The sequence below is a fragment of the Moschus berezovskii genome, chromosome 17 (assembly GCF_049115385.1).
Source record: "Moschus berezovskii isolate FMDL1 chromosome 17, NW_MosBer_1.0, whole genome shotgun sequence".
In the NCBI taxonomy this organism is placed as follows: Eukaryota; Metazoa; Chordata; class Mammalia; order Artiodactyla; family Moschidae; genus Moschus; species Moschus berezovskii.
Window position 1 is genome coordinate 12,294,453 of NC_142476.1, and position 15,418 is coordinate 12,309,870.

A 15,418-nucleotide genomic window follows, 5' to 3' on the forward strand; every position below is an offset into this window, starting at 1 on the left:
CGGTGTGGCCTCAGGGCAGCCAGGAGAGGACCAGCTTTGTAACAGCCAGGACAGCATGGCGAGCAGTGGAGGGCGTGGCAGCGGCGTGGCCTTGGGCAAGCTACCTGGCACCTGTGAGCCCATCTCTCCCCAGGTGCTAGCCTGGAAGGGCTCTGGGGGTCAGACACGAGGACTGCAGTGCCCCCAGCTCCAGGAAGGCGGTTAACCCCGCAGCTGCAGGCGGCGCAGGCTGTTCGGTCCATGCCGTCTCCCTGCTCTGCCCACAGACCATCCGCACTCAGCAAATGTCAAGGAAACGAGTACTGGACCCTGGTGGTGGTCATCACCACTGGCTGGGACCGAGGGCAGCTCCGAGGTTCATGGGGCCCAAGAGCGACCCTTGAGATGAGGTCGCGCCCCAGCCAGCCTGTGCCCCACACTCTCTGCGGGCACCTCCCCGGCGCTGGATCCTGCCGACTTTTGTCCGTCCTGTAAGACGGATCCCACCCCTTTCTCCTTGTCGACCCTGGGGCACACTCCTTTGCTCTTTCAGAAGGTGGGGAGAGCATTAGCCCCCAAGCCCAGGGAGCCTCAAGCCCCGACAAAGTCTGCACTGCCTGCAGCCTGGTGATGCAGGCTGCAGCCTGGTGATGCAGGCTGCAGCCCCAGCAGGGTCTCTGAGTCGGAGGTCTGGGCGGCCTGCCGAGGAGCTTTCCTCAAAAGCTCCCTGGTGACACCGAGGCTTCTGGTCAGAGGCACACACTTTGAGAATCAGTGGCCCAGCCAGCCCCTCACTTCCCTCCTCCCCCGTTCATCACCGGAGGCCCCTTAAAATCCACACGCTTGGTGCCTCTGCTCGCTCTCCGGGTTCTGCCTCCCCCCGCAGGCTGAGAGCCTGGGGCCAGCAGTCGGTCCCCGCGGCCCCGCCCGCACCTCGCCGAGGGTACTCACTTGGAGCTGGCCCTAGAGTGGCTGAAGGACAGGTCCTTGGTGCACGAGGTGGGCGGGACATACACAGGATCCTGCTTGGAGGTGCAGGAGGGTGGGCGCCCCGGGTACTTCTTGACCGCCTTCTGGCCACTGCACGTGCTGTAGAAGCTGTAGCGGTTCTGGGTGGTCTTGTGGCCCTTGCTGCCCAGCGTGCCCTTGCGCAGCGTGCCCCGGGGGTCGCAGTAGAGGTCGGGCTCGCTGCGGCTGGCCTTGATCTTCTGCATGAAGCAGATGTCGCTGCCGGCGCCCGGGGCGGTGCAGCCACCCCGCGGGTACTGCCGGCCCCAGCTCTCCATCTGGCTGTAGGAGCTGAAGCGCCTGTTGTCAGGCTCCCGCTTGAGGGTCCCATTGTAGATCTGGGGGAGAAGGGGAGGGAGGCTCAGCCAGGGTCCCCACCTGGGATCTGCCACCCGCCACCCCCACAATGACGCTCAGAGGGTCCAACTGCAGGTTGTGACGCCTCATGGATTAGGAAATCAATTTAGCAGACTGTGACCATAATTAAAATAAAATGGGATCAAACAATATATATTGGAATTAGAAAATATGAGTGCAGCACATGCAGAAGGGCTGGGCTGTGTGTAAAGCGTACTGCTTACTGAGGCTTGCAGCCAGAAAAGATTAGACAGCCGCCGACCCCGTCCTAGAGGGCCTGGTCCAGAGGGGAGTTGGTGGCTCAGGGAGGAGAGGGGCTTTCCCACGGAGGGAAGTGCAACTGTGGGGCTTGAACCGCCGTCCCCGGCCATGGCCCTGCCACCGTGTGTCCTGTGCAGATGCCCCAGCTCCTGAGATCACCGAGGCCGCCTGCGCTCCGCGGGGGACTGCTCCCACCCTGAAAGGACTCTCCCATTGTCGTTTCTCTGCTAAACTCCTCACCTTACCTCCTGCTGACCAGGGCAAGAAGGCATTCTGGGGGACCCCTCCAAGGCCAAGGGGGGTTACCCTGCTCCTGGGCCCCTGGCGCCCACGAGGCAGGCCTGGGACTGCAGCGGGCACAGATGGGCATCAGGGGAGCGGCGGCCAAGGCTCAACCGAATGGCAAACTTAGAGGACAGTAAGGTGCCCCCAGGGCTCCGTGTGAGCCCAGCGGGAAGTCAGGCGCCCTGGGAAGAGCCTGAAGAGCTGGGGGCTCAAAGAGCGAGGCCCTCACGGAGCAGAGCAGCCAACTGCTGGGCCGGCTCTGACTCACCTGGAGACCAGAGGACCCACACGCACCTGAGAAAACGCATGCACCAGGGGCCGACTCGGACTCGGCTTTGCCGGGGTGAGCTGCGGCCCAGAGTCCGCCTGCCCCACCCTGTGAGTGAGTATGAGTGTGTGTGTGTGTGTACACGTGCACACACACGCCCACGCAGAGGGACGTGGTCGGGCAGCCGGGTGAGCCCCCTCCACCCCAGGTCTAGCCACCGGCCCTCGACCAGGCCCCCTTTGCCCCACACAGAGAGCCTTTGGGGCAGGACGCCACTGTGGGCAAGCTTCCGGCAGCAGTGACACCGGCTCGGAAGGCCCGGTCACCCGGCAACACTGCTCCAGTGCGCTCCGCTCACACGGGCGGGTGTGCAGCCGGGCAGGTGCGGTGCTCACCCCCAAACTGGGTCAAACCAGCCAGGCCCCACGGTGTGTGGGGCAGGGGAGGCGCACAGCGGCCCGAAGGGACAGAGGCCAGCGGGGCGGACTGCCATTGGGGTGTCTGCGGTTGGCACGCCGCGCGGCACCCGGGAGACACGCAGAAGGTGAGAAACAGGAAGCCGGCCCCCGGCCCGCCCCCCAGGGGAGGAGGCGCGTGGCGGCACCTTGGAGCGAAGGCTGAGCCTTGAGCGGGAACGCAGCACAGAGCCTGCCTGTCCTCAGAGATGACACTTCTGGTCCTTGTTCCGACGGTCCCCGGGTCCAAGCCAGCACACGCAGATGCCGGCATCCTAGCTGGAGCCTGTGACCTTCGCCCCTTTCTTCTACCTGCCCCAAAGGACGGGGACGCGCGTGCTCAGTGTGCAGGGCGCCAAGGAGAGCTCAACGCGAGGTTTCGGAGGTGCGGCACAGGGGGAGGCTCATGATGGGGCAGCGGCTGCAGGCTGCCCGGGCACAGGAGGGGCCGAGGCCTCACCCAGGGCGGCCCAGGAAGGGTGGGGCTGCTCTCAGGCCGCGGCCTCAGAGCATGGGTTCCAGGAAGACAGAGGAACCTGGTCCAGCCCACACGGGCAGCTTTCTGATGGAACGGCGCCGTGTTTCTTCAAGCGGGCAGGACAATTCTTCATTGTCCACGATGCCCCGAGCCCTGCAGGATAAGTGCTGCACCAGTCCCCAGGCCCTAATCGCCAGGAGCACCTCACGGTCACTATGGCCAGGGAGAATGCCCCGCGCACTTCCCAACACTGCCTCGCGGGTCCCGAGCAGCCGCCCGCCAGACCAAGGAGCAGGCAGCTCAGTGCTGGCCAGGCTGGGGCGCCCGGCTCACCCCACGCACAGAGAGAGGTCTGCTGGCAGTGCCCTCGGCTTTGCCTACAAAGGACAGTGAGTGAGTACACACATGTGCACACACACACACGCTCACACACACAAACACGCTCACACGCACACGCTCACACACATACACACACGCTCACACACATGCACACACGCACACGCTCACACACACAAACACGCTCACACGCACATGCTCACACACATACACACACACACGCTCACACACATGCACACACGCACACGCTCACACACACAAACACGCTCACACGCACACGCTCACACACACACACATGCACATTCACGCACATGCACACACCAGTGCACATGTTCACACGTGCACACACACACATGCACACGCTCACACACGTGCACACACACACACGCACACACACACATGCTCACACACGTGCACACACATACGCACACGCTCACACAAACATGCTCACACGCACACACATATCGCACATACATGTGCATGCACACAACAATGCACACGTTCACACGTGCACACACACACGCACACGCTCACACATACGCACACGCTCACACACATGCACACACACACGCTCACACACGCACACATGCACATTCACGCACATGCACACACCAGTGCACATGTTCACACGTGCACACACACACACGCACACGCTCACACACATGCACACACATACGCACACGCTCACACACACACACACGCTCACACGCACACACATATCGCACATACATGTGCATGCACACAACAATGCACACGTTCACACGTGCACACACACACGCACACGCTCACACATACGCACACACACACGCACACGCTCACACACATGCACACACACACGCACACGCTCACACACACACACGCTCACACGCACACACATATCGCACACACATGTGCATGCACACAACAATGCACATATTCACACGTGCACACACACACGCACACGCTCACACACACGCACACGCTCACACACATACGCACACGCTCACACACACACACATATCGCACATACATGTGCATGCACACACCAGTGCACATGTTCACACGTGTACACACACACACGCACACGCTCACACACACGCACACGCACACGCTCACACACGTGCACACACACACACGCACACGCTCACACACATACACACATACGCACACGCTCACACACACGCACACGCTCACACGCACACACATATCGCACACACATGTGCATGCACACAACAATGCACATGTTCACACGTGCACACACACACGCACACGCTCACACATACGCACACGCTCACACACACGCACACGCTCACACACATGCTCACACACGTGCACACACACACACGCACACGCTCACACACACGCACACGCTCACACACACGCACACGCTCACACACATGCTCACACACGTGCACACACACACACGCACACGCTCACACACACGCACACGCTCACACACACGCACACGCTCACACACATGCTCACACACGTGCACACACACACACGCACACGCTCACACACATGCACACACACACGCACACGCTCACACACACGCACACGCTCACACACATGCACACACACACGCTCACACACACACATGCTCACACACGCACACATGCACATTCACGCACATGCACACACCAGTGCACATGTTCACACGTGCACACACACACACAACACACATACGCACACGCTCACACACACAAACACGCTCACACACATGCTCACACACGTGCACACACACACACGCACACGCTCACACACACGCACACGCTCACACACACGCACACGCTCACACACATGCTCACACACGTGCACACACACACACGCACACGCTCACACACACGCACACGCTCACACACACGCACACGCTCACACACATGCTCACACACGTGCACACACACACACGCACACGCTCACACACATGCACACACACACGCACACGCTCACACACACGCACACGCTCACACACATGCACACACACACGCTCACACACACACATGCTCACACACGCACACATGCACATTCACGCACATGCACACACCAGTGCACATGTTCACACGTGCACACACACACACAACACACATACGCACACGCTCACACACACAAACACGCTCACACACATACACACATACGCACACGCTCACACACATGCACACACACACGCTCACACGCACAAACACGCTCACACACATACACACATATGCACACGCTCACACACATGCACACACACACGCTCACACGCACAAACACGCTCACACACATACACACATACGCACACACACACGCACACGCTCACACACATGCACACACATACGCACACGCTCACACAAACATGCTCACACGCACACACATATCGCACATACATGTGCATGCACACAACAATGCACATGTTCACACGTGCACACACACACGCACACGCTCACACACACGCACACGCTCACACACATGCACACACATACGCACACGCTCACACACACGCTCACACACACGCACACGCTCACACACACACACACGCTCACACGCACACACACGCTCACACACACACACACGCTCACACGCACACACATATCGCACACACATGTGCATGCACATGCACGCACTCCCTGGTCTAGTTATCTCATGCTTCTTGGGAAAGGCCAGCCTCGGGTGTATGGGAACATGCCAGAGGCTAGAACCCTGGGAGAGCCTGGGAGGAGAGCTGACAGAGAGTAGCCTGCGGACACCTGTGGGGGGGGCTCCGGACAGACACGTTTCTGTACCCGGAACCACCCGGTGAGCCTCGCAGGCCAGGCCCTGCTCTGCTCCCATTTCAGCTAATGACTGAGCTCTTGTAACCCATTTTCTCTCCCTCTCCCCTTCCTTTGTGGAGAAGTGGGGAATTCTGCCCACCTCTGAGTGCCCCCCAACCCTCAACATGTCTCCTCAACATAAGCTCTCTTCCCACTCCTCCTGAGGTCAGGAAGTCCTCAGAGGCGAGGAGTCCGGTCCTATGGGCAACTAGACCCCAGTAAAGCAACCTGGACTGGGGCCTCAAGCCCCTGAAAGCAGGCACCTCCCACCCCCTCTCCTTGGGCTGCGGCAGCTGGAGGCACACAGGGCAGGCCCGGATGAAAAGGAGATCTGTGTCCTACCTATTAGCCCATCCTGAAACCAAGCCTCGCTGGGCAGGTGGGGCTGGGCAAACCGGCTCCGGGTGGACACACCCGGCCCCTCCTGCCCAGACATGCCAAGCGGAGAGTCACCGCAGAGGCCCTCTGTGAGAGCCAGCTGGGGCCACTGTGTGGGGTCCTCGCCCTCCTGGCCTGGTGAGGGGCTCCTGAAGAACCCAGACTGGAGACTCCTCGGGGACAGACCCCTCCTGCCATCTCACTGCACCTGCTCAGCACCCAGCCAGGGCCCCGCCCAGGGGAGCAGACAGACCACAGTCTGCCATCCTCCTGGACAGTGGTCAGGACAGCACCACAGCCAGTCCAGGTGGCAGGGGGCCTTCCCACATGACGCACTGGCCCAGGGGTCTGGAGGGCACAGAGGCCCTCCCAGCAAGGGCTCCCCAGGGAACTCGGGGCCCAGGGCATGGGGAGCTTCCTGGGGATGGGGTGACTGCTTACTCAGCAATTTGCATCAGCGTGGGAACCACTGGCCTGAGTCACCAAAGGTGGGACCTGGGCGGGGGTGGGGTGGGGGCGTGCCGGTCCCTGCCCTCTCCGGCACACCACTCCCTCCCTGGCTGGCTTCCTTCCTGGGCACGGGGCTTGGTGTAGAGCGCAAAGGACAGACAGAGCAGCCCTGGGCTCGGAGGCCCTGCTGTCTGGGCCGGAGGTGGCTGTGGTGGATGCCCTGCTCTGTGGTCCCCCAGGCCAGGAGGAGCTGTCCCAGGGGCCCATCACCCGCACCCAGAGACAGCAGTGCCCACTTGGGAGCTCCTTGTGAACTGGATGCTGCTGGTGGGTGACCTGCTCGCAGGCTACAGGGGCACTATGGAGATCTGAAATAGCCGATGCCAGCTGCCAGGAATCTTCTAGCACCTGATTTGTTTAGTGTGGATAAAATGAAAGTTTTGATGTCCATTCTGGGAGCAGAGATCTCACCAGAGAGCTGGCTGACAATGGCTAGTGTCCCCTGTAACCTGGGACGGTGGGATCGGGGCTCACAGAGAACAGGCAGTGGTGAGAACCGTTGTGGTAACTCAGAGAGGTCTTCTGAAAAGTATCTGGACCGTGATGCCTGAAGAGAAAAGCCTGTGACACTCCGGGCTGTAGCCCGTGGGGCTGTCTCAAGCCACTGGTCTCTCTACAGAGGGAAGCCACGGCCCTGAAAAGGAGCATCCTGCTGTTCTGGGCTCTGGGCCCACATCTGCTCTCAGGACGGCAGGCGTCAGGCCACCACGGCTCTGCTGTTCCCCATGATGGATGGGGCAGGGGGTGAGGCCGGTACACTTGGTCACCCCGCACCTTGAGAGCTGGCCTCCACGACATGTGATGTCTGAGGAAACAATGGTGTGAGCTCCAGCTCCAGCACCCAGCTCAGGTACTGAGTTCCAGCACCCAGCTCCAACACCTCGCTCAGGTACTAAGTTCCAGCATCCAGCTCCAACACCCAGCTCAGGTACTCAGCTGCAGCACCAAGCTCCAATACCCAGCTCAGGTACTGAGTTCAAGCATCCAGCTCCAACACCCAGCTTGGGTACTCAGTTCCAGCACCCAGCTCCAACACCCAGCTTGGGTACTCAGTTCCAGCAGCCAGCTCCAACACCTAACTCGGGTACTCAGCTCCAGCACCCAGCTCCAACACCCAGCTTGGGTACTCAGCTCCAGCACCCAGTTCCGACACCCAGCTTGGGTACTCAGCTGCAGCACCCAGCTCCAACACCCAGCTCAGGTACTCAGCTCCAGCACCCAGCTCCAACACCCAGCTCGTGTACTGAGTTTCAGTATCCAGTTCCAACACCCAGCTCAGGTACTGAGTTCCAGCATCCAGCTCCAACATCCAGCTCAGGTACTCAGCTCCAGCACCCAGCTCCAACACCCAGCTCAGGTACTCAGCTCCAGCACCCAGCTCTGCCTTCACATCCTGCTTCCTGCTTCATCACTGAACTGTGGGAGAGACTAGGTCTTCTGAAACTCTCACCCTGCACAGCTGACACAGACTTCCCTTGGCTCCTGGCCAACCCCCTAGGATAGGTCTTGGGAGCTGGGACTTCGGGTCTCAAGTATGGACAGCTCTGCTTCACTTTGGGAAGGACCCCCTGGCAGGGGACTGCCTTTCAGAGGCAGCTCTCAACAGACCTAAGAGGCCAAGGACCCCTGAGCGTCAGCCACCGTCCGTGGGCTCAGATGAGGCCAAGGCGCGGTCCTCGTACCCTCCCAGAGCCCCAGACTCTTTTGAACCCAGAGGCAGGTCCCTGGTTCCAGTGGTGGTTCATCCTGGAGACCCTTCCAAGGTCCCCGTGTGAAATAACCCCTGGAACCTCAGACAAAGGGTGGACTCCTGAGAGACTGCACCTGAGGGTAGGGAGACTCCTGGGCCAGGCACCCCACCTTGTGCTGGGAATCTGGGGGATCGCTGGGCCCTGACCCACCCCCGAGCACTGAGCCAGGAGATGAAGGCCAGACGCCCCGAGGTGGCAACGTCCTCAGGGCAGATTCTTCCTTTGAAACTCCTAGGTGAAGGAAGCACCGCTGCTGGGGAGACAGCCATGATTTCACAGGAAGGTTGGCTGGAAGCTCCAGGGTTTGGTGACCGAGTCCTGCTCTGGAAGATGAAGCTGTGCACACGAGCACACGCACACCTGCCCGTGTGGGACACACGCCACTTTACTAAGGTCTTCACACATCGTGTCACGTCACAGAGACTCCATGCGGAAGGCCCTCGGACGTGCCTTGAGCCTATCCTATGATCACTGTTGTAGCAGGGCTGGTACTTCGGTTTGCAAAGATCCCCCCAGTCATCCCCCTGGACATACTGCAAGGATGTCAAAGCCGCCATCCTAAAGGAGATCAACCCTGAATATTCACTGGGAGGACCAACACTGAAGCTGGAGCTCCAATCCTTTGGCCGAAGGACGGGCTGGGAGGACAGCAGGCGGGAGGAGACGGGGACGGCAGGATGAGACGGCTGGATGGCATCACCGACTCCATGGACACAGGTTTGAGCCAGCTCCGGGAGACAGTGAAGGACAGGGCGGCCTGGCGTGCTGCAGCCCACGGGGTCACAGAGATTCGGACACGACTGAGCAACTGAACAACAGCACCTCCTCCTGCTGGAGCCTCACAGCCCCGCCTCCCACCTGGCCGACGGCGCTGGGGACAGACGGCAGAGCTCTCCCGTAGCATCTCTCTCTTTTCTCTCTTTTCTTGGCTGCACTGTGTGGCACGTGGGATCTTAGCTCTCAGACCAGGGATTGAACCCGCAGCCCCTGGAGTGGAAGCCCAGAGTCTTAACCACTGGGCTACCAGGGAATGCCCTGAGAGCATTTCATAACCTCCAAGAACTTGAGGCCAGGCCAAGGCCACGCAGCTAAGATGCGGCAGACTCCAAAGCAGGACTCAGACCTCCGACCTCTCCAGGAGTTCGCCCTCCAGCCACCCGGCCACCAGTCTGGTGACATGCCTGCTGTCTAGCAGCCCAGAGCCTCGGCAGCATCCGAGGCCCCCAGCCCAGCACCTCCAGTGCTCGACAGCTCAGCGCCTGGGAAAACGCCTCCCCTGGGCCCCCGACCCCGGCAGCGCCTGCCCGGGTCGTTGGCTGACGGTGGGAGACGTTCAAGAAGAGTGCAGGTGCCTGGCTGGGTGACAAATGACACGGCTCCATGCCCACAGGGCCGGGCGGAGGCCCTCTGTCCCATGGGACGCCTGTGGGCGAGATGGCCTTGTGATCGGGACACAGCTGCCTGGCGAGGTCGTGAGAGGAGGGCGAGGTGGAGTGACCGCTTACCCCTGCACCCGAGCTGGGTGAGAGTCAGGTCAAGGCAGAGCTCCCGGAATCAGCCTAGCCTCGCTGAGCTTCCCGGGGCCCTAGAAGGCTGGCCACCTCACTCCCCACCCTGGGGGCGTTCAGAGGGAGGAGAAAGGCCTGCCCCAAGCTCCACAGCTCCTTCCCGGGCTCCTGTACAGCACTCCGCCCTCCCCCCCCCACCGCCGGCTCTGTGGGCCTCCTGGAACTTTTTTTCCACCTTGATTCCCACTAGGAGAAGGCCCAGGCTGGTGCCAGGATCTGTCTTTAACATTTGACAACCTCTGAGCAGGAAAAAAAAAAAAGCCATCTCCTTATGGACTTAAATATGGATACCGTTTTTTTTTTTTCACTCTTGCGTTACTGATACAAAGTCTCCTTTCAAAATGAATGCACTGAGATTTAAAAGTCAGTCTATTAAAATTAAGGAATAATTGTTGGTGTGATGATTTTGTGAAAAGTGGAGATCAGATGCCCAGGTTCCCCAGCAGGGACAGAAGGACAGGAGTGCTGGACAAGGGGCCCCGAGGTCAGTGCCCCAGGGCCAGTCTCCCTGAGCAGCTGTGCAGCCTTGGGCCGTCCCCTCACGCCTCTGAGCCTGCACTTCCCCAACCAGAGCGAGCCCTGTAGGCTTCTGCCTTTGGGCGTCTATGATTCAGCCCGATTTGCAGTCCACGCATCCTTCTCTGCAGCTCAGAGCTTGGGAACAAACCCACCAGCCTGCCCTCAACCCCTTCCCGGCCACACCCTCGTGCAGCCCCCAAGCTGCCTCCCTCCCCAGCTGTGTCTACCTCCCATCGGTGCCCCGACTTGGGTTTTCAGCTGAGTTTGCTCTCCCCAAGCAGGAAGGCCTCCGTAGAGACACGCGGAGGCTAGGCCTCACCCTAGCAAGGGGTGGGGGCCTCATCCACCCGCTTGGGAAAGGTGCTTGCTGCTCTTGTCCCGCTGAGCCTGGAGATGAGAGGCAGCCGCAACAGAAGGCAGGCAGCAGACCCCCTGGCAGGGCTTTGGCGCCTCCTCCCCACCACCGCCCCCGCCCCTGCTCCCCGCTCTGGAGCCGAGCAGGAGAGCAGGAGACCAGGTCCAGTGCCTGCCCCGCCTCCACACACCCCGCAGCGCGGACTGGGCACCGGACTGGTTCTGCCGAGTGAGCGGAGCTATGAGGCGTCTGCCGGGCCAGGCCCCGCACCGCGCTGGAGCCTGTCCTCCCCGCTAATAAATCGGAACCCCAAGGCCCGGCTCGCTCCGATCCCACCAGGATGCCAGGACCAGACGTGGAGACAGGACGGGGGAGAGCAAACTGCCCCACTGCCGAAGAGATTCCGAGGCCCGGCCCCTCGCGCCTCACCCACCAGCGTGAGGGCGGGCCGCCGGCCTCTGCCTGGCTGCTCACCCGGAGCCAGCCCCGGGTCCCATCCCCAAGCCTCCCGCACGCCGGGGACCAGGGCTGGGCCTGACCTGGTCCCGCCTGCCACTGCCGCCCAGGAGACGCGGCCAGCGGTTAAGTGGCTTTGCCGCCGCCACGGCCCCTCGTCCCGGCCTGTCGCACACTGTTAGCGTGTTTACCTGGAGAGTCAGGGCTTTAAAGACTTGTTGGCTGAGACTAGTTCTTGTTAGGACTTTAAAAAAAAAAAAGGCAAAACCAGAACACGCTAATTTTCTTCTGGCCCGAAATAAAGAAGCTTATGACCGGCCCTGAGTCTTCAAATCTTCCCTCCAAAGTTTCGGAGGCTCTGAGGTGACTCGTGAGAAGGAAGGTGCGCCTGATGGTGGCTCACAGGGAGCGGCCTTCCTAGGAAGACGCTGACCGGAAGTGGCAGGTGGATTAAGGCCAAGAAGACATAAACGCAGGCTCCGTCCTCTCCCAGAGGAGGGGGCGCCCCTTCCCGAGCCCCATCGGGAAGGACCACTGCAGACTGCCCTGGCGGGCAAAGTCCGACCTTCCGACCTTCCGGCGCACTGTGCCCGCTGCGGGCACACGTCTCCCCGAGCACGGCCCCTCCCCCCAGGGGCCCACCAGCTGGGACCCAGCCAGGTGACATCCCGCCTTCTCTGGGGCCCGGCCTCTGGCCCGGCCCTAACGGGGGTGATGGCTGTGCCTGGTAAACTCTCAGACAGGAGTGCCCAGGGGCCCCGGTGCCAGCCCCGGGCCTGGGCATCCCCCTGCCCCTCCTGTCTGTGAAGGGCAGCCCTCCAAGCTCAGTTCCCTGCCCAGAGCTGCCCTGGGACTCTGCCTACATGGCTCCCCGACTGCACCCTCTTCCTTCCAAGCCCCCGGGCACCAGCTTCTCTCCCCCAAGTGGGGACACCTGACACAGGACCTCAGAGCTAAGGAGACCCTGCTGGTGAACCTGGGGGGCTGGCTGCGGTCAGAGGGGGGCCGCTCCTACCAGGAGGGGAGTGGGGGGCGGCCCCCGGCCCCCACTCCCTTGTCTTCTCTCTCAGGCACATTCTGTCCCTCGGCAGCAGGATCGTTGCCTCTTCTTGCCCAGCGAGAGCCCGGGGCCCTTGGGACTGGGTGGGGGTGCGTCACTGCTGGCAGAGGACCCAGGCTGGCAAGCACCTAGACCACTCCCTCTGAGCACAGGAGCCATGCCCGCCTGGAGGGGCTTGCTTCTCTGCCGGGACTTTCCAAACCGATCAGAGAGCCCAGAGAGGGGAGCAGGGCAGGAGGCAGGCCTGGGCTTTCAAGGCAGAGGTTTCTAGGGACCTCCCCACCTCTGTAGGGAGCTCGAGGGCCCGCCTCCTCCCTGTAAAGCAAAGGGCAGTGAAGCCCGAGCAGCTCTGTGGCTGCGGCAAGGGTTAATTAGCCACTGTTTCCCTGGTGCCCAGCCCAGATGAAAGCAGAAGGCATGCACCTACAGGCCTGGGGGCGGCCCCGCCCCACCCAGAGACCACCGTGAGGTCCTGGCAGCCGCTCAGGGACTGCCCTCCAGCCACACAGAACCTGAAAAGTCAGGGCCCACCCGGAGACCACCGTGAGGTCGTGGCAGCCGCTCAGGGACCACTCTCCAGCCACACAGAACCTGAAAAGTCAGGGCCGAAGGATCCCTCTGCTAGGATCTCGTCCAACAGCTTTCCTCCAAGGACGAGAAAGGTCTCGAGAGGAGATGAGCCCCAGGTCCCTCTGCTCATAGCAGCCAAGCTGAGAGCAGAATCGAGGCCTCCAACTTGACCGGTACGTCCTGTCCACAGCCCTGCCTGCCCTCGAAACAGGAATTCTCACCCATTGCAGAGACAGGCAAGCTGAGGCTAAGAACGGGTCCCTCCATACCACCTGCCTCTGGGAGTAGTCTGTCTGCTGGCAAAGATAGGCTGTTCCTCTGCTTCAAGGGCAAGAGTCCCACGACATTCTCTCTGGCAGCCCCTCGCCCTGGGGCCCAGCCCCCGCAGACCCTGCGCACACGTGGCTCGCAGAGCCTGGGTTCCCATCCCCCACGGAGCCTTGCACAGGCCCCGCCCTCTCATCTACAGAAGGGGGCCTCCGGGCACCCCTGGGTGTTGGGTGCCAGCACGTGGAGGCCGGTTTGTGATGGGCTCATCAACTCCTAGCATGTCAGTAAGCACGTGCAGCTGAGAAGAGGCTGGGAGACATTCGCAGTGAATCCTGGGTGTTTTCTTTAAATAACTTTTTTTTTCCCCAGCAGTGCCGTGCGGCTTGCTTGATCTTAGTTTCCCAAACAGAGCCTGGGCCCTCAGCAGTGAGAGCACGGAGTGCTAACCACTGGACTGCCCCCAAAAAGTGAAAGTTGCTCAGTCGTGTCTGACTCTTTGCAACCCCAAAACTACACATGGAATTCTCCAGGCCAGAATTCTGGAGTGGATAGCCATTCCCTTCTCCAGGGGATCTTCCCAACCCAGGGGTGGAACCCAGGTCTCCCGCATTGCAGGCGGGTTCTTTACCAGCTGAGCCACAAGGGGGGCCCAAGAAGACTGGGATGAAGGAGGAAAATGGGGCCAGTGGCTAGAACGAACACAGAATCGCCCCTGGTCATTCTGCGGAGTCTGGCCCTCCGAGCGCTGGTCTGGTGTAACTGAGCACGGAGAAGGGGCTCGACATGGGGCCCCCGGGGGTACCCTGGCCCAGACCCCCTGGCAGCTGCTATGGTATGGGATCGGCTCCCGGCAGGGTGCTCTCAGCGTGTCCACAGCCAAAGCTCCTCTTTCCCGTGTGACGCCCGGAGGGATGGAATGCTCATGACGCACTTCTTGGTTTGCGGAAAACCCTTCAGGCTGGAGGCGCAAGTGAAGGAGACTGACGCCGTAATCCAGAACCTTTCCCAGGAGTCTAACCTGTCCACGGGCTGCAGCCTCGTCCAGGACATGCCAGGGTGAGAGCAGCCCACTTCTAGGGGCCCGGTACAAGGACCCTCAGAGGGGCCAGCAGCCTCCCTTCACTCCCCTAAGAAATTCTGTCTGGGTCCCCAGTCTAGGAGACAGGCACTTAGGGGAGCTTATTTATATTACAGGGAATAAGTGGAAATACACACTGACCTGGGGTCGCCAGATCCAGCAAATACAGGACAGCCAGCTAAAGCTGAAGATCAGATAAACAACAGATAACATTTTAGGATAAACAGGCCTCCAAAATTGCATTTCTTTATGTTTTACTGGGCAGCCCATTCTGACCTCCATTGATGCTGATGGCTGAGGGACTCGAGTCCAGGAAGGAAAAGGGGGCCGCTGCCAATGAGCTTTTGGTGGTGGGGAGGAAGGGGTGGGCGTGGGTGGGGGCGGCAGGGAGGAAGTGAGCAGATGTGAAGTCATGGGTCTCGTCTGAGTCCCCAGAATGGGCTGTAGAGCTAAAATATGAGATTGATGGAGTGAGGACAGGAAAATCCATCAGGGTAAGAGCCAGGAGGCCGGGGTCCAGTCCACTGCCCCATCACCAGCCATGTGACCCTGGGCCTCTCTGGGCCTGGGTGTCCTCAGCTGTGGAACGTCAGCCTCGTTGGGCTCTGACACTCCCCGAGCCTGGTCCTGAGAACAGGGCTGGGCATGCCCCACCCTTCGCCTCAGCTCCCCCGCTCCCAGTTCCCCCAGGTTCTGGGCTCCGGG

The 15,418-nt window shown here is 60.9% G+C and overlaps 1 protein-coding gene across 1 annotated transcript in view; it reads right to left on the reverse strand.

Annotated features, from left to right (window-relative positions):
• Positions 1–15,418, reverse strand: part of PKP1 (plakophilin 1) — a 41,967-nt gene that overhangs the window by 12,901 nt on the left and 13,648 nt on the right. Inside the window, exon 3 of the mRNA XM_055418930.2 lies at positions 931–1,325. Within this exon, the coding sequence (XP_055274905.2) occupies positions 931–1,325 (395 nt within the window). The remainder of the gene's footprint in view (positions 1–930; positions 1,326–15,418) is intronic.